General features: G+C 39.1%; 1 protein-coding gene across 5 annotated transcripts in view; it reads right to left on the reverse strand.

Moving 5' to 3' along the window:
• ctnnd2b (catenin (cadherin-associated protein), delta 2b) overlaps nt 1-20,618 on the reverse strand; it is a 146,631-nt gene that overhangs the window by 87,359 nt on the left and 38,654 nt on the right. For 4 of the 5 annotated variants that reach the window (XM_072364640.1, XM_072364637.1, XM_072364638.1 and 1 more), the window contains exon 3: nt 7,891-8,003. In XM_072364640.1, coding sequence (XP_072220741.1) covers nt 7,891-8,003 — 113 coding nt within the window. Of the gene's footprint in view, nt 1-7,890; nt 8,004-11,669; nt 11,814-20,618 lie in introns of those variants that run through there. The other variant, XM_072364639.1, reaches the window with a different exon arrangement.

The raw sequence follows: 20,618 nt of genomic DNA on the forward strand, positions 1-20,618 counted from the left end.
TAATCGGTGATGACATGTGTGGTGCCTTATATAGTGAATAGAGTCAAATAGAAAAACTAAGATTTAAGGAACCTTGCTGCAGTTTATGATGTTTTAACCTGTCTTAAGTCCAAACAGTCACTGATCAGTTAAATTCCCATTAGTCATGTAAAAACATTACTCATTAATCTGTGAGTGAGAAAGTATTTTCTGTGGCTCTCAGCAAAGCTGCAAGTCTCTGCACACATCCTTGTTAGTATATTACTGCTGGGAAGAGAGTCGCAGATCTGTGAGTATAAGCTGGCAGCAGAGAGCCCTGACAGCTCCTGGGTAATAGGCCCTTGCTGGGCTCGCTAGACAGGTCACATTTTACTGGCAGACAAGTGGTGGTGGATCTCGCCGGGTACTACTGTCATGGCCAATGCTTATATGTGCAAGCTCACAAACACACACGATCACTTCTCAGCAGCCAGACAAGCAAGCAGCCGTGAATCCGATTACCAAACAAATGCCAAATGGGCACGGCCAAAAGAGGCAGACAAACCGTCCAGCCTTGGAGGTGGCCATCCACAGTAATGTCACTAAAGCAAAGATATCTATAGGCCCACAGGGGATATGTGCTTAAAGGTCCACTTAAATGATTAGAGAGATGTAACCAGAGAGCAGGTTGACAACACGCAGAGAGGTACACCTACAGGGACTCCATAGAGAGAGACTTTCTGGGCTGAGATGCAATTGACTCCTTGTCATATTTCAAGTCTCCAGGTCATAGACAGATGTACAGTAGCTGGGTGATCAAAGGGAACCAAGCACTCTGCAGCTGCTTTAAACATGGACCAAAATCCTGCTCCAAGCAGTGTCTGGCACTGACTGATGACAGTGTTTTCATTCTGAACAACCAAACTATTGAAAACAGCCACAGGGCCTAAAGTTATATGTCTTAACTTCACTGCTGAAGCAACCAACCTAGTGTTTAGATCAGAAAGACAGCCAACAGCTTGAAAACAAGAGAAAAGTGTTGATAGATGGGATTAACATCAACAACAGTAGGGCCAGCCATATAAATGTCCATTTGTCCATTTCTGATATAATTGGTTGGCCAAGGCTTTATGAGTCTGCTATAATATAAAGATAAATAAGCTTGAACAGTGCAGCTCTTAGCAATGTCAGTTCCCCTCTAGGATGCATGAGGCATGATAATAAAATCAATTAACTGTGACAGATTGTCTACAGATTGTTTTGAGTTTCTATTGTGGTGAAAAAGAAAGTGTACCCTCTTTAACTCTACAATATATCTGTCTATAATGCACTGTGCAAGGTTTGGGGGGGGAACTAAACACAGCATATCAGCACAAACGCCACATACCAACTATCAAGCATTGTGGTGGAGGGCTGATGATCTGGGATTGTTTGGTTTACAGAGGAGTTCATGGTTCTGTGGCCGCAAAGGTATTCTTGAGTCAAATGTGAGGCCATCTGTCTGACAGCTAAAGCTTGGTTGAAATTGAGTAACAATGATCCCAAACACAGCAGCAAACCCTCAACAGAACATCTGAGAAAGAAAAGAAGCAAGGTGTTGCAATAAACCAGTCAAAGTCCAGACCTAAACCTGATTGAAATGTTGTAGCGGAACCTTAACAGACTGGTGCATTAACAAATGTCTGCAGACCACAATGAACTTAAGCCTCACTGTAAATCAGAGCGGGCCAAAATTCCTTCTCAACAATGTAAGAAACTTATAACATCAAACAAAAAATTATTATTTTAATGTGAAGTGTTGTGTTTTTTCTTTTCTTTTTAGAAATACTAGATTTTTAAGTGATACGTAATAGAACAGTAGAAACTTTACAACAAGAGAAGCTCAATGGAAGATCAGGGGTAAGATATCTTAATGGAAATCAATCAGTCAATAGAAGAATCATGTTGACATTAAATCAGATCAAATATGTGAAACAGCAGCTGCACCAGATTTTAGTCGTTAATGGGATCAATGTAACAAACGTGATTGAATTGTGCTTCAGAGGTGAATGTGTGCAATGCAACCATAATCACATGCTTAATCACACATTAACGCAACATATGCTGCACATTTCTTTGTGCAGACACCGTTACAGTGTGAATGATACAGTCACACAGCCATGGGTATGTGCTCTTTGGTGTAATAAAGTAGCAGCATATGCCAGGGCAGACATGGTGACCTGTGGTGACTGATAAAGACCTGAAACAAAGAGAGCTGAACAACTCATTAGCACCTCTGAAAGTCCTCATTTTCCACAACACAACAGGATTGGATTTGTGAACTGCCAGCACCCCTGCGGCTGCAAGGCCACTCCTAACACTCACATTTCAGTCTTAACCTGCCCATCTGGGTTTTCCACTATGTTAAATGTTTAATTTGCTGGTTCTTTCATAGAGATACCAAAGTTTAACATTCAAGACAAAGAAAGAAGACTGAACTTCCGGAAAAGTTTGGTCTATGATTCACATTTAGTTTTTTGTGCGTTACCTGTTCTCGACATGTACAAAATGCATTAGTTCGTTCAATACTTATTGTCTAACCCATTCAAATATGAGAACTCCTACTAAAAAAGTTACATAGCCCATCCCTTACTTTTTCCTGACCTTTTATTATAGCACACTGTCAAGACACTTGAAACTGTCACACAGTCACTGGTATTATCATTTTTTTGTCATATCTGCTGTGCCTCAGTCTATTAACTTGTGGTTTCTCTTGGTGTGGAAATTTGAACTGCCTACATTATCCTCAAACAGTACATTTAATGATCGGTTTGATTAGTTTTTGAGAGTAAGAGGTAATCCGTTTTTTAATCACCACTACCGATTGAAAAGGTATGGTGCAGTTTAGCAAAATAGAAAACCTTAACAAACGCCTGCTTCTCTTTAGCCTGTCTGATCAAAGTACAGCAATCTGTTTCATGATTTTACACTGAACTGCTGTTTCCAAGATCAAGAACAACACAATGGATATATTCTTTTGTGAAAGTAACTAGACTATATAACGTACTAACATCTTTTAAAAGAAAGAGTGCAGATGCAGTACCACAAGGGAGGAAATACACTAAAGCTGTGGCTGCACTGAGCATGTAATAATGTGCCTGTCTGCGGAGCAGCTGCAGCAATATTATTCTTACACTAAAATCAATGAACGAGGTTTCACCTGGTGTAAGGTGAGTGTGTAAGTGATGTGTGTGTGCCACAACAATCCGCTCTGCAAATTAATGGTACGAGACACTTGTCTCCCTCTGTAGGTTTCCATCAAGGCCGACAACTGACAGTCATGGTTAGACAGAAGTTCTGTGAGAAATGCTTGCGGAAGTGATGCTAATACAAAGTACCCCAAAACAACTTTACATGACAGAGAAAAACAATTTGCACGCTACCCAAAATTGCAATGTATCTAATTTAGTACATGACCATTTAAGCAAATAACAACAAACAAAAGACTTGCGTATTAGCTTTAATATATCTGAGGTACGCCAACATGCTTGTGTTAACCTAGCTAAACAAAGAGAGTGTATAAAGAAAAGGAACAACAACAACAAAAAAAAAACAAATGCCATACATTTAGATCACAAACTGAATCAACTAAAAACCCTAGTTTGAATTTAGCCATAATTCCATCACAGTAGGTTAATTGAAATTTGAATCATTCACACAGTAAGGGAGAACGAGTGTGTCCTGCAACAAATGGTGTTGCATTCTGTTTTGCTAGCAACTTCAAACTGAAGGCAACAAGACCTTTCTCAGAAATGTACCGAATTATTGCAGATTACATCATTCATGAATCTGAACATTCATATCTACTATGTCATGTTGCATTTTGCCCACAGTCAACCCCAGTCATCTTTTTGCTTCTCCCACTGTGCTCAGATACTGTATCTGAATCAGCGCTGTTTTTGTTTGCGAGAGTGTCTGCATAAAGCAGAAGAGGGCACTAGAAGGCAGGCGACATGGTGGCATAAAAACAAAACAGCTTGCATGTCATACACAATCCCTTCCCATTTGTCATTTTAATTTTCTGAAGAAAACCACACAACAACATGGCCATGTGGAGAGAAGGAACTGAAGACCGGCTATAAAAATGATGCAAGGGAGTCCAGGTTTGCATAACATTTTTGAAAAACACAAAGAAAACTCACTTAATGTTAACTATGCTACGATCACCCCCTTCTGCACAGGTGAGCCATGTCTTTTTGTGTGAGTATACATTATACGTCGTCGCCAGCAGTTGGAAGTTGCCTTTGCTGTGTGTTCATCTGCCATTTTGTTTGCACAGGTGCAGGTGACGGGAGGAAACTCGCAAGGGGCCTTTTGTTGCCACTACTTCTTTACTTTATTTAAGGTGGATAAGAGCCTTTACAGCCCAAGACTTCCTTCTGGTTAAAAAAAAAAAAAAACGCGAGAAAATGTTTCTGTTCTCTGTGAAAGACAATGGCCGAAACATTTTGCACATGTAGCTCATTTACATCTATTTAAAGGGTCAGAAAATCCAAATGATGCATTATTATTTAAAGCCATGTGCTTAAACTGCAAAAGAAGGACTGGAGTATCACTGGACTGATTATCAAATATCATAAGCCTCTTGCAGCAAAACTCTAGATGCCAGTCACTGTATGTTAGCCACTGATCTCCAGGACAAGCAGCATTAAACAAAACTGCACAGAATGGCGGCAAATTAAATATTTCAGAGGTAATTGAACGATAAATTCCAAACACATCAAGCACTACAAACCTCCAACGTATTGCCCTGGTCGACTGGTTTGTTTGTCAAACCATTTTTCCATTTAGCAATTACCTCCAAGTCGAATCAAGTGGATGAACTATAAAAAAAACTGTGCAATCCACGGGACACTCTACCACTCACTAAATAATAAACCCATCTAATCGAGTTAGCAAGGCTGCAGTATTCGCTCTGTCATTGTGCAGCTAGGTGACAAAGTGGCAGACGTGGTTTTTTTGGACTCCAAGCCTCTTACATACCATCTTGCTGCTGTTTGAAATTGGGGCCCTGAATGCAGCCCCGTGACACAGTTAAAGAGCTAAATACATGCACCAGTTAATTAGACTGCTGAATGAATCAGTTTTCGACCATCTTGCTGTTCTTTGTTGGTCCATCCCTCAAATTGAAATGACAGTGACAATAGAAGCAGATGAGTAATTAGTTTGAGACAGACAGAATCCCCGCTCACTTAAGAGAATCAAAGAAGAATAAAGATGATGGATTGCGTGAGTGTGTTTATGTGCAAGTATGGGAGAGGGGGTGAGGCAGAAAAAGAGCGTGAGGCTTTAATCGTGTTACACTGTCCTGAGAGGCAGACTTAAGTATATTACCACTATTGTGTCAAGTGTGCCGTTTTCACATTGGGGCTGGTATAGAATGCATAGACTGAATTATATGGGCTCAGAGCAGAGAGCAGACTGATGCCCAAACTCAATCAGCAGCAGATATTATGACAATCACTTCACATCGTGTACAGTTTTCTTTCTCTTATCACAAAGAAATAAGAAAGCTCTAAACAGAAGAATAGGCTCCTGCACATTATTACATTTTTTATTGCTCTTTTTTGATGGATTAATAAAAAAATATATTTTTTTTCCGTGCTGTCAAACATGAACCAAAATTTGAGTTGAATTCAAATTACTGCAGCTACTTTGATCAAACTAATGCTTACAGAGTTAGCACACTAATGAAACACTGAGTACTTTTTGTATGGTCTACAGTTTAGGTTTACATGTTTCTCATAACCTCTAATACAGGTTATATAGTGAATCACCTGCATAAGAAGCATGCATTGATCTTTACATAATCATATCAAATATACATTATGTTTCATAAAATCAGATGTCAATTTGATATTTGATTTCAAAGCCTTTCAAGCATCCATTACTCACACACCTCCCTTCTTATGTTGTGCAATATCTGCCAGTGAGGTTTTGACAGAGCACACGAGTGAGGTTCTAAAAATGACTGGACTGAGCAACTTGTTTGACAAAATGACAACCTAATAGCTCTCCATCTTTGTCACCGCCCTGTTGTTGTCCCGCATGTTTAATTTGAGTGGCCAAAAGAGAGATAATAATAGTAAGAGCGGACAACAGCAAGCATGTGTTCCTCAAATGAGGTCAGCTTAAGTGAACATACTGTAATTATGAGATTGAAGTGGTATAAAACCTGATGAGTAAATATGGCTCCTCGTGTTGCTAACCAGCTGAAATTGGTAGATTGAACATTTTCTTAGGAGACGAAGCGGCTCAAGAGGAAAAAGTATCTAGTTAAATAAAATAATCTATCTACCAATAAACAAAGTTCCATGGCCATGAGTGGGGTTAGCTAGCTTGCATTATTAGCAATATACTAACTTGGTTTTTGAGTTTTTCAAAGTTGCAAAAATCATTATGTTTATAACACTTATAAATGAGAGGACCAAGGAAAATGTGAAAAGTGTCACTTGAGGTAACAAAAACAACAAAAATTTCACCAGACAATGCAGTTCCTCTCAGATACGAGGTGTTTTAGTCCCTTTCGGCTCTTGTTTTATTTCTTTTTTTTCTTTTTTTTTTTAAACAGCTTCCACCTCACAGTAAACAGAAGTTTAAACCCTTCTGGGTGACTTTTTGTTCTTGGCATTATAAACAAACCAAATGTTTAGTGGCTGCCTCGTTCGGAAAAAGCAACCCAAAAGATTATAGTCATTGAATACAGCCAAGCAATTAGCAGCCAAGGATTCACCTCCTGCACTGTTGTCAAGACAGATGAAAAAGAAGATGACTTTTTTATCTATTCATTGCATGTGTGTGTGAGACCTTCAAATGTATAATTTGACATGTACGCTTCCTAACAATCACTGAATGTTGGAAGGGAAATAATTACTGATACTAACCTTAACTGCAGTGGGTAGCGTCTTTACTAAATCAGACTTTTATGACAGGAAGAGCATTATTTCCCTTTGTCTGATCAATTCACATTTTGATGCCTTGTTTCAATTCATTCCTGTTTGCTCTTTTTGAATTGCTGCATTTTGCTGTCAACAAAAACTCAACACTTTTGTTTCAAACAGTTTGTTTCAAACTGAAAGCCCTCTTGCATCCAGCTGGCCAAATATAACCTTGACTTTTTAACAGAACTTCTTTTTTGTGAAAGATTTGCAGGAATACCAGATGTGACAACAGCTGGATGAGAGGAAAGAAGGACAAAACAAAGTGGAACAGAATGACGGAATCAAATGCCACTGTTGGGTCACTTTGAACACTGCCAAACACTAAGTATATGTTTTGCAAATAACCTTAAGCCATACAAATATACCTGATGATTAATGCATGCTTATTACTGTATAACACAAGCATCAGTGAGTTTTCCCAGGCCGGTATTTGGGTCACCATGAAAGGGGACCTGTATATGGCCACCTTTTTTTTTCTGGAAACATGGAAGAGGTATACAAATAAGATATCAACAATGATAAAATACAAATATAGCACCACAAATACACACACTTTGACTGCATTATGAAACACCACAATCCGCCGTAGGAATTTTCGCTTTGACTCGGAGCTTTGGGCATTGACTCAGGGAAAAAAATAATTAACAACATTAGTAGCCTGATGAAGCAGGAATGGGTAAAAGAAACTATGTCAGTCCATGTTGCAGATCTAGTGCAGCTAGTGTGTGGAAACAGGACAGTGAACGAGATCTGGTGCGCCACACAAATGCGGCAGCAAAGTAACACAATTTTGAACTGTGATTTCCAGCACACATCAAGGAGCGGAACTCTAATGTGACCAGCTGTAAAGCCAGTCACCTGCAAGAGCACAGCTGACAGACACACAGGAAAAAGGTACAGAAGAGGATCCGACAGGTGTTAGAAGCGCGTGCACACACACACATACACACACCTGATGCTAGTCATGCTTCCAGTCTCAGAGCCAAGCTTGCATCTCTCCAGCTGACTGGCAACAATCTGTCGTTCGGCTTCCAGCTCCCTGGTCAGACGTTCAAACTGCAACTCCTGAAGAGAGAAAGAGAACGTGTCAGAAGAGTCTGTCTGTTTGTCTGTTTGTTTCCCATCACATTTACAGCCATCCTGAACATTATTTTGGCTGCGTTGTCTCAGACACATTTTTAATTGTTGTGAAAGAGACTTTGCGGTCTGCGGTGGGAAAACATGCCAGATATCATTGTGTCTGCCAGTGTCATATTGCCAGATATTCACAGAGAAGAGTTTGACATGTTGCAAAACTGTGACACCGGACGAAAGCCATCGCAAAAGTGACATTTGCTATTCTGCCACTGACAAAGCTCTGGCACACATGAAAGTTTGAGGGATTTGGGAAGTAGATATGTGTATTTTTTTCTACTTAAAGAGACAGACTCTGGCGAAACCATCTATACAATGGCACAGTATGGATTATCTTGTCATTACAATGAGCTTGCTGATGTGAGGGGAGTGATAGAGAAGGCTGTCTGTCCTATCACCCTTGTTAATGGCTCAATCTGAAAGTGCAAACAGCAGACTTAACCCTATCATCTCCCAAGGCTGTAAAATGTCCAAATGATCCCAAGTTTATATAGAGCAAGTAACATTTTAAGGTGGATGAAATGCAAAGATCTCTGTTGGTCGACAATACATCTCTAAAAGGGCACCCAAACAGGGGCTTTACCTGAATCTCTCCACATTGTCTGAAGATCATGAGTGAAAATGGCTTAAATCTCAAACTGACTGCTATTAAACCTTAGCAGAAGAAAGACCACAAGCTCACACAATTCAAGAAGCTTCAATCAAGCTTCAATTCTAAGAAAAACGATGCAGCGGCATGATGAAAATAATAACAGTTTTGCCACAACAGAGAAACATGAGTGGTAGTCTACGTGCCATGCCTTATGATTCAGTCATGATCAAATTATCTTTTTCCATTGCATTTCGGTACAATAACAATAGCAGCTGTTGGAATGTGTGACTATCCTAGGTGTGGTCTACACTAGTAGGTGTGATGCCAATTTTATTAGACCACTTGAGAATTTTGATCAAATCTATGATGTACATTTCAAATACAAGAAAACGGTTGCTCTTTAATCACATCTGTGAAAATAAGATGAAAACAATTCTCTTCCCTTGGGTTACTCTGGGAATAAGACCCTTATTTTTATGCTTGATTTATACGTGACGAACAACCACTAATTAGCTGTTGCACACAAACAAAGCAGCATCTGATCAGAGTATTTGTGCCTGCTGCTGAAGATAATTATAACAGATTAAACAAAATCGATTTGATCAATTTATGCCCAAAAGATTCAACAAACATTAACAAAAGAAAATACAAAAAGCAAACCAATCAAATTGGCTGGTGGAGTATTTCAAATCTAGTGGAAAACAGAGTGGTTCTCTTCTTGGTTTCAGAGGTAGGTTTTATTTCTCAAAAGCCCGTCAGATCAGGAGATAGGGAATCAGTGTGTCCAAGAATACACCAGAAATTACTCGCAAATAAGTTAGAAAACCTTTGATTGTTAAAGCAAATTTAAGTACATCTTTGACTTCCGGTTAGCCTCACGGCGTGACCATGGTAATAAAATGAGCCGTTGTGGCTCCATAATGGAAATAATCAACTAGAAAATCTGCATTTGAGTCTTACACTGCACTGAGTCTTACACAGCAAGCCTCAGGATGGGTACAGAGGCTATCAGTGAAAAGAGTTTCTATGACAACTGGAAAAACATTGCGCAATGTCAACATCTGCGAATGGCATCTCTTCACATCGCCTGTCCAGCTTGGCCTTCAACACAAAACTTCAAGATTAAACTACATTGAATAATGTCGAAGAAGACTGGTGAGTTTCAGAAGCATGTTTAATCAGAGGAAGCCCGAGCAAATTTGAACAGCTCAGATGGGGTAGGGCATCTTTGGCATGAACTTGATCAGTCCTACCATGGTGAAGGCATGGTCCAAAGATTGAGGCACGGAGGTAAAGGTGTGCAGGAGATGACATTTATGACTGGCGCCATGAATGCCAGGGGATATACCAAAATACTGACTGGCAAGATGGCCCCCATTCCCCAGATACTTAGCAGAGAAGGAATTCCCCATTATGTTAACAACCCGAGACCTACTGGGAGAATAACACAAAGGTATGTAAAAACCCTACTTGAACCAAACAGAACACCCTTTGGGTTGTTTTTTTTAATCACAAGTAAAAGAAAAAACAACATAAAATCTGCTTGACTTTAGTGTTTAGTTACAACCGCGGGGCCTGGATTTTGGATAAAGTAAATTCTAACTATTGGTAAATTATAAACAAGAAAAAAATAAACATTAGTAATGCAGTTACTGTAAGGTGATACAATTCTAAATTATTTGACATGAGTGTAATACTGCACAAGGCTTTGCTAAATTCTGTGCCGTAAAGTAAGAAATTATGTCATTCTTACTGACTCAGACAAAAACAACAGTTTCTCTGTGAACTATATTTAACTTATACAATAATTTGGCAAGAATACAGACCCTCAGGAAGCTTCTAGCTAAATTATGCCTCATACATTTAGACAGCAACTGCATATCATTAAAAGTGTATAAAAAGGCTCATGGCACAGAAACTGTCAGATAAGCAACCAAACTTTTGGAATGGTCTCAACATAAGAAAGAAGGAATATCAGTTCTCCTTATATCTACTTGCACAATGTGCGTCTCCTGGCTAAGAATGCTTAATGGAGTGCTGGTTTGGGGTAGATGTAACTCTGATACTGCCTGAGGCAACTCCAGGCTTCTCACCATAATAATACAATTTGATTATAATGACTCATTAATGTAATAAGTTCACAAATCAGATTGCATGTTTCACTGTAATTATGCACCATCTGCCCCACACCAGTATTAACTGGGCATACATGCAGGCTCAAACGCGAGCACAATATGTCCATGTGCACATGTGCAAATGGAGACACATAAAGGCATCTGCATGGATTCTGCACTGCACGCACGAGGACACACAACTGCAGAAGAGTCACTGACAGTGACAGGTTATAAAAAGCTTCCCACAGACTCCATGACAAAGTTAAGTCCTTTGTGCAACTGTAAAATGTCAAATATAGTCTACTGTGAAACATTGAATTTAACGTCTTGGTGCAGCGGTGGAGGGGAAAACGCTGCACCAGTCTGTTGATGTTAAAATGCACAGTGATGCAAGGTCTTTAAAGTGCGAGCACTGTTTAACAATGAGAGCGACACGCAGACTCTCCTGTTTACATGGACGTGTTTGCTGTGCATTGAAAATCAAGATCAATTGTGAAATTGGCTTATTTACTAAGCTGATAATAAATTATCTTTGAATTAAAGGAAAATAAAAGCTCATTGCCACCAATCTTGTAAGCATGTAGAGTCTAAAATCAATCACTACAGTATTTGGTGAAGTTTAACAAGCAGCCAATCAGCCACTGGCAGCACACTGATCATTTCAGTGTGCATGATCACATCACTAAAAAGCTTCAGTCCTCTGATGTCAAGCCAAACCAGCCACTGGTTACGAAGGCAGTTGAAAGCTGATTTTCCTATTTACATCTCAAACGCTGCTCTGTGCAGGAAAACCAGCATGCTTTCCCCTGTGTGAGCAGACTTTTTGTGCAACCAAATCAATCTGAAACCCCTTAAACAGTGGATGTAAAGACCAAGAAGAAAGAAACCTACTTTGAGGCAACATCTCTGTAGCAGATGAAGGAGAATATGTGGAAGCAGTTTTTTTCCTTTTTTTTTTTTTTTTGCTTGTTTAGCTGAGACAAATAACGAGAGACTGAGAGACTGACCGACTAGCTTGATGGCGAGCCGTGAGAATTCAGATGTAAGTCTTCTTAAAAACAGCAGAACAAAAGCGATTGCTCCCTCCTTCAAACCCCTCCAGCCCCCCCTCCAAACCTCCCAGCCCACCCCCTACTGCCCCTCCGATCTCTGCTCCCTCCAATTCAGAGCTGACAGGCAGACACCTGTTACTGCAGAAGGAGAAGCAGGAACTGTGATGGAATTCATTTAGAAAAAAAAAAGTGCTGGTGGGAAATGGCAGAAAGAGAAGATGTAAAGCGAGAAATGCAAGCTGTGAGGACACATACCTTCACATGGACCATGCTTCACAACAACAAAAAAAAAAAAAGCACAAATTCACAAAGTATCCCACTTTTCTGTGCTCCTTTCTGGTCAAAAAGCAACAGCAACGTTCCGTCACCCTCCTCCAAACACTCATCTGTCCGGGGTCAGAACACAGCAAGTGATAGAGAGACAGAGAGGAACACATAGAGACTCAGAGACCACAAGTGTCACTTGAGCTGACTGCAACTCAGTCCCCCCCCCCCCCCCCCCCCCCCCCTTCTCTGTCTCTATGTCTGTGTCTTTCTCTCTCCTTCCTCAGGGGCCATGAAGCACACTCACACACACACACACACACACACACACACAAATACGCTGGCTGTTCACTGAGGCACAAAGGTCCCCATGGCAACGGAGCATTTAGAAGCCCCGTGGCATTATTTATGCAACGTTGCATCACAATGTGCCCTCCCACCGGCCGACCCTGCCAAAAAATCCCGCCGTTTGCCAATCACTATCTGCCTTTCACTCTACCTCCTCTGTCTAATTCTTTTTGACCAGACCATCTGTACCCCTCCGTACGACCTCCCTCCCCTTCCCCTTTTCCACCATCATTGAAAAGCAAAGAACTATTTTGAAGAAAAGGGGGTGAATCGAGAGAGACTCAAGATGGATATGGAACGGTATGGAGGGAGGCCCATTCACATAGTCAAAACAGAAGACTCATGCCCACACAAACACTCTGACACACACACGTGTTCTGCCTCAGTGAAATTCTATGGCCTGAATCGGGAAGCGAGGGGTCTATGGTGGCCAAGGGCACATTAGCTGGATAGAGCAGATAAGTGCTGCTCTTTAAACCGTGGACGTTTGTGTGAAGATGTTTGTTTAGATTAGCCACTAACATTACTTGGTTAGGTTCTAAAATATGTTCTTTTTACAATGCAACTGGACATGAATTTCAACATGGTCTACGGCCAAATGTCAACTTTGTATATAAGGGCCTTAAAAAGTGATCTCTAAACAAAAGTAACTGTGTTTTACCATAAACGGCTGTACTGTTGATTTAATGACACAGTAACTTTGTAATCAAACTCTCAGCGGTTGGTTGAGGCTGTAATATCCCAGACAACCTGTTGCAAATGCCCAGTTATTGTTGATTTTTCTCCACCTGCTGGATTGGTCCAGTGGATGTAGCTGTGACTAATGTGGTAGTGGAGTAATGTACTTAAAGTGCCAAAAACAAAGCAGATTCCCTTATTCTTTAATAGTTTGGAACAGACAACGATTTTTTTTATCCCGCATCTCAATCAAGTTGAATCATCCCTGGAGAAGGGTTGAAACAAACCAATTGAATGATATTAAGAGAATTTTTGAGGAGATGGGCAAACCTTACAGAAGAACAACCATTGGTGCAGCACTCCACATATCAGGACATTATGGTAGCGCGATCACACAAAAGCTATTCCTCATGAAAAAGCACATGACAGCCCAATATTAGATTGCTGAAAGATACCTGAATGACTCAAGAGACAAAATCCTTTGATCAGATGAAATCAAGATTTGAATATTTCCAACATTTTGTATGGTGGAAAGCACCTATTCAAACGTGTTTATCATTTGTTATCATCAAAGTGATGGCAGCATCATTCTGTAGGATGAATTTCCAGAGGCTTGGCAGAGAGTCATACTACAGGCAAAGATGGATGCAGAAATGTATGAAGTAGTAGTAGTTTATCTATAATTTACCTTGACACAGGAAAACAACCTGACACATACAGAGCCACCAAGAAAACACAAGAGCTGCTTCAGGAATACTTTGTGAATTTCCGCAACCTAGAACAACATTTTTTATCTGAAAAAGGCTGTGTACTGACGTTCCTCATCTGACCTGGGTGATCTCAAATCTTTCTGTCAAGAACAATAGGAGAAACTTTCAAAGGAAAGGTGATCCAAGTAAAGTGACTGAATGCTTATGTAAATGTGATATTTAATAAAAATGGACAATATAAGTTTTTCCCTCTGTTCTTTATGCGAGTTCACCAGCGAGAGCTGTTTTCCAAATAGCCCTCATAAGGAAGGAATGCTAAGCATTAAAAAAAAAAAAAAAAAAAAAACAAGCATGCACTAGTCTCTTACCCAGATACAGTCTGCCTCGAAATCTGAACCCATGGCCTCCCAACAGGCGCCAGTTACCCCGTAATGTGCCAAGAAGCCCCTTTTCTCATTTTTCTCCTTTATCCGACTTGTTCACTTGCCCGCTTTCTGACTGGCACCAACTAAATTGACAATTACATGACAACAGATATACTCTGCACATGCAAAGCTCGCCTCATTTCTTTATTCAAATTTGAATAGGCTCAGTTTACATGGCTCCTGTGCTGCATCTGCTGGATTTAATGCACAGCATTTCTGAGCGGAGCTCAGACTGAGGGAGTAGGGTAACTGACGGTGGGGCCTCACCAGGGTTTAGTGACCAACTGGGCAGCTGTAGATTTAATCCATTTTACTTACTTAAGCTCTACATAATTTGATTTATCGCTAATTTGTCTGAATTTTGTTACACTGAATCCCAGCTGCGCAAATTCTTCCATAAAAAAAATCTTGTTTCACAACCTAAACTTGCTTCAATTTATTGTTTATTATCTGCATATTACTAAAGCTGATATCAGTGAATTCTGGACAGTTTTATGTATGAATCACCAGATTTTTTTTTCCTTCAAATGTTATTGTCATGTCAATTGACAACATTAATATATGACTGCTTTCCACTCGTCTGTGTGTGTGCATGTGATCATGAATTGCTTAAAAAGCAATTTAGGGAGAAGAACAACAATTAACTAGGTCTTAATAAGAGAGTTCCACTATCAAGTACTTGTCAGCTGATTGCATTACTAAAGATTAGCTCTGACCTTAGTCTCTGACTGGAGAAAGAGGGTGAGAGAGAGTCAGAGCATGCTGTCACGGGCTTACAGGACCATGTACCCTGAAAACCCCATTAAATATATTACTAAAATAAAACGAATGATTGGAGGACAGTAGAAGGGAGCATGAAGAGTAGATTTGGATCGTGTGTTCCATAGTTGTCGCGGCCTCCCTCTTCCTTCCAGTATAAAGTGGTCTAATTGGGCCCTGTGGTGCCGGCCTGGCATTTAGAGGTTTTAGACTTGGGGGGGGTTGCTTTCTATGAGAAAATGTCACACTGGCGGTATCAGCTAAAACTGTGTACTTTGGGGATATTGTTTCAGGATGGAAATTTTTTAGGTAGAGTAAGTTAATTTGATGACAAAGCTGTCCCAGAGAGAGAGAAAGACAAGTTAATATGAGAGGATGTGTTGATAGATGTGAGCGAGGTGTAGCGGGGATGAAGATGTGCATGTAGAATGAAGTGGAAGGAGACTGCAGAGATGGAGACAAAAGATTCAAGCAGATTTAGCTCTTCCCAGAAACGACACAAAAAAGTGTTCATCCAGAAGCATTTGTCTCATCTTGCGCTAGCTTGAGCTGTTTCATTTTGTTTTACACACTTTTGGTTTTTTGCATACGTTAAGGGAAACAAATTATGAGCGGGTGTAAAATATTCAGGAATCTTCGTCTTCGTTGAGTTTGTGCTAGTGCAAGTGTTCAGACAGTATCATGGTGAAATTTAAAGAAACCTCCAGCATTCTGAAAACTCAAGAACTGACAACTCGTGCTTTATCTGCAACGGATGAACACATGACCTGTTTACTGGGTCTTACAATTTTGCAGGGAGATAATCAGAAGGGAGACATGGAGTATAGATGGATTATTCTGTGATGGTTATTTTATTTAATGGTCTTAGGAAGCCTAAAGCAGTGCATGAGCCAATCTTGTGCAAAATGTTCAGAACAATCTTTAAATACACATTCAGTTTAATGAAGTCTTCATTCGCTAAGTTTTCCACGGTATTCTTGACACATGACCGTGGCACACAGCTGCTGTCATTTATAGCAATTACAATCTTAGAAGCGGATGTTCTAAAAACTAATGAATAATGAATGTGAAGCTAAATTTGAGTTAAAAAAAAATATACTGCTATTTCGCTTTGGTCTGTTTAGTTTTATGAAATGTGCCCCTTTTCATTTTTCCACTTCACTATGTCAGGCTTACTACTCTAAAAATATGTGTATGCATGGTCTGAAGAAAGTGTGAGTTGTGCACATCATTGCATATTCTTCCTTTATAAATATCAGCTTACACTTGACAGCAGGAAAAGTCATTTGCATGTTTTTTTGTGTAAACATAAGTTATATATCTAGCCCGATGTTCTTGCTGTAGTTTTATTGTGTGGATACGAATCCATGTGTACAAAGCTATCATTATCTGTCGTGTAATCAATTAATTGAAAGATCTACTCTGATAAATCACTTTGATCAAATGACTCAGTGGAATGATTATCTTTGGGTTTTGCCTCTGCTCAACAAAGATGAGGATTATGTCACCTTGGATTTAAGGAGATTCTGTTGATGATAATGAATGAATGATGATAACAGCGGTTAGCACCTGCCCTACCTGCGTGTTGTTTGAATCAACCAGAGATGATGGTGGATAATATAAGCCTCAAATACAGTTTTTATTTTGAAATTATGTCATTCTTGAATGCAATCCTGCTACCCAATTGAGATTATGTTATTTTGTCCATTAAAATGCAACATCAGACTGCATTTATTATGAACTTATGTATATATTGGTATTTAGCTTAGCAAATCTTTAACTCCTGCATTTAAACTCAGTATACTCTGTATTAACGAAGACAAATGTGAGCTTGTAGACCGCAATATCCACAAGACTGCAATATCAAAAGAAAATAAAAAAGGTTATTCACTCTGGAATTTCTCATGTTTTTCATTGACGTCAAGGAGATGAGTCTAGCACAGAGGACATGCTTTGATCAAGGACGGTTGTTAATATGCACATTGTGTATGTGGGAGAAGAAACTTTAACGCCAGACAACGTGAGAAGACCAAGAGCAGCTGGAGACTACAAATGATTTAGTCTTTCTTTACAGCAAGTTTATACCTCATGCCATTTACACTTTGGTACCTGCGTTCAGTAACTGAAACTTCAGTTAATGATAAAATAAGCTGTGGATTAATACATTTTATTTTCCTAAAAGAAGTACAAGAATGGTACGTTTTGGTATAGCTGCTTGAGACCTTGAATTAAACAGTTCTGATTAAGTTTTGAGATCAGAAAAACTCATAAAAGAAGCTAATCAATGTTTCTCCAGTACATAAACTAGAATACAAACTTTGAATGAAAAGGATATTTTCATGTGGAAATGGTAGGAGAAGAGGATTTAGATAAATGCTCTGTGCTCTTTAATGAATGAGCTGAAATCCCAGCTCAAGCCATATTGCTGAATCTTTGCCTTGTCTTCATTTGCATGTAATGAAATAATTAACATCTACTGCTAGACTTATGTTCATATATCAAGTTTGGTATCTCATCCATCACAGTGTTAGCCATCTGTTCTTCTCTCTGCATAATACAGCACACCACAAGTCAAGTCTGGAGCGCTAGACTCAACACACACACTTGCCTGTCAACCTCCAGTCACCAACTTTTTCTGGCTTTGGCAGGTACCAGAGGAAAACTCGACAAAAAGATTGAGTTGCCAAATGTAAAATCCCCTTGGTCATTCATGGAGAGACCCATAATGCACTGCTCTGCCTCCACTGTTGCTGCATTCCGCTTCAAACTAAACACAGTCTACCTCCATTTTGAAAGACACATGCATGCAAATATGTCTACCCGAAAAGCCTTATTCCCAAAAGAAATAATTAGAATTTCTAATTTCATATAACAATTGTTGGCATGCAAATGGGGTTAAGCAACACAGAAGCAAATACAGAAACTGGGAAAATCTTTTTGCTTCATGCTCTAAGTGAGCAGTTCCATTTCCATCATTGTGTTTAACCACTTTCAACTGAAAACTCCAAATTGAGACAAGAAGAGCTGATATTAACTTAAAAACCAAGTTAGCAAAGCAACAAGCTGTAAAATCTATAGACTGCAACGCCACTGCCAATTTCAGAGGAAAAAAATTAAGTAAATATGGTAAATCTGTTATATGGTAATACTGTTGTATTTTCAGTTTCGCTCATACTCTTTGGTGCAAGAACTTTGATTATGTAAAAGTGAGATCATGGTTTGTTTTTTAAATACACACTTTAATAAGGGAAATCTGTACACAACAGATGGGCGTCCTGACAAAGCCCCAATGAGTGATTAGGTGGGTATGACACTGAGCTTAGATGAGAGATATTGACATATTTCTCTGATGGTGCACTGGAGGCTTTCATTCACTACAAAGCACTGTCAAGACTTTCCAAAATACCAATACTATGCCAGAGATGAAGGGAGAGAACACATTCCTCCAAAATCCCTAATAATGCAAATAATTGGCTCTTCTCTTTACTGCACACCCACTTGTGAAAGAAGTAAAATAGAATAAACATTTGATCCACTTGAAACAACTTGAATATCTAACTGAGAACTATGAAAATATCTATATTTGGTCATTTAATGAGTTAGCCAATGCTAAACAAATCTTAATTAATTCCTAATAAGGAAATGAAAGAGTAGCAGTGAGTTGGAGGATAATAATTTTATTCTCTCAAGGCTGCTGAGCAACAACTAATAAAAACAGTCTAATGAATTATCTAACCTAATGAATTAAAATGCATCCTATGTTCTTATTATTCCATATACCAGAACACAAATCATAAGTGTATAGGAAAGTTTATATTGGCCAAATACGAAGACTTAAAATGTGTTATGTGTATATTTTTCTTAATGTAAAGACAAAGATCAATCAAATGTGTGACAGATTTCACAATGATGTATCTGTGTGTAAAGCAATGAACAAAAAGGAGCTAAATTAGTTGAAGTGAAAATTAAAGTATAAATTAATCTACCTCGGGAGACACTATCATATAGGTTCATATGATTCACATTTCCGACCTGAGAGAATCTATTTTCAGCTGCGCTGCTTCCACTGAGCGCCATAATGTACATTGATTATCCAGAGGTTGAAAATCTAAAGAAACCATCACATTTTGCCTTAAAATCTCTGATATGATAATCATAAAACAGCCCTGGTGATATAATTTTTTTCCTTCCCTAATGAGGCAAACTTCAACAACATCTCTTTTTTCCAAACTTACATTTCACCCCCCGTTGAAACATCTAAAAACACAGCAGGAGGTCATGTTTTCAGCATGGAAGAAGCTAAAAGCTAAATGCATAGCTTGAATGAACAAAATGTTACATCAAAGCAATTTTTCTGTTAAAATGGTGACTTACCAAGACTACATACATAAGCTGTAGCACATCTGATTTACATCTGTTATTTACATAAAACATGTTATAACATGTTATGTTAAACATACATATTTTAACAGAAGAATTCAGATATGTGTATAAATAAATAAATATCTAATACATTTTGTGTAAATCAATATTTTTCCTCTGTCGCAAAATCCCACAGAAAAGCTCAATAAAGTGTATCAAAAATTAGAATGTAAGTCCATCCAGTTGTCCTTTGGATATTTAAGTTAAGGCAAAAGTGGCGGATGAACCAAGCGAGAGATGTCACAAATGTGCAAGGAGAGACTGTTTTCTGCACCTGATGAGAGGGGTTGACTCAGAATATGAAATGTGATATTGACTTGATTTAAAATCTTAACTTTATTTTTACAACAGTCTGAACTCTTTATGCACTCCTGATTGTACACCTGCTTTTCACAGATGTTGAGTTTAACAGGTGTTCCCTCTCCACATTGGTCCAGCAGTTATGTTTGATCAGGTGCAGCTGCAATTTTAGAATCATTTTCGCTATCTCCTCTATATTATGCCACCAAAGAAAACCTCCACGAACATGCAATACTAGACAACACACAACATAATATGCAGCTGTGCTGCTTTTTTTGTCTTCGTCCTTTCTCAAAAACAATTTTCATCTGTTATGGGTCATCTCCTTTTGATTGGATGACTATATCTGAACCGGATTATCAAATGTTACAAAGCCACAAGCAAAAAACAGAAAATCAATACCTTGTACCACTTTCACTGTGTCTGCCACTGAATAAGACAATGTGTCTGATTTTTTTTTCTCACATCAGAATTAAACTCTTTTATACTTCACACTGAGCTTCTCTCAATATCAGACATGGTGACAGCAGAGATGATGAACTATATGAAGACAAAAGCTGACAGATGTGATAAATACAACACTGAACAGTTAATCAATCTAGTGTGGGTAGAAGGAAATGGTGAAAGAACAGCAGACGGGATCTCCTGATGCGAGTGCACAGGCACAAGAGGCTGAGTCTGTGTATGTAAGTGTGCATTAGGCTTTTTCTTGGTCTCTCGTGTCTGACCCAGTCTTCATGAACTGAACTGAAAAGTAAACTTTGTTGTGTGTGTCTTTACTTGTGCTCCCTGCCTAAAATAATACATGCCTGTTTTATTTTGCTTTATAGCCCAGTAACAAACACTGGCACCAACCCAAACACTTTGAAAAATTACACACTG

The sequence above is a fragment of the Leuresthes tenuis genome, unplaced genomic scaffold (genome assembly GCF_036924035.1).
Source record: "Leuresthes tenuis unplaced genomic scaffold, fLeuTen1.0.hap1 SCAF_14, whole genome shotgun sequence".
Taxonomy (NCBI): domain Eukaryota; kingdom Metazoa; phylum Chordata; class Actinopteri; order Atheriniformes; family Atherinopsidae; genus Leuresthes; species Leuresthes tenuis.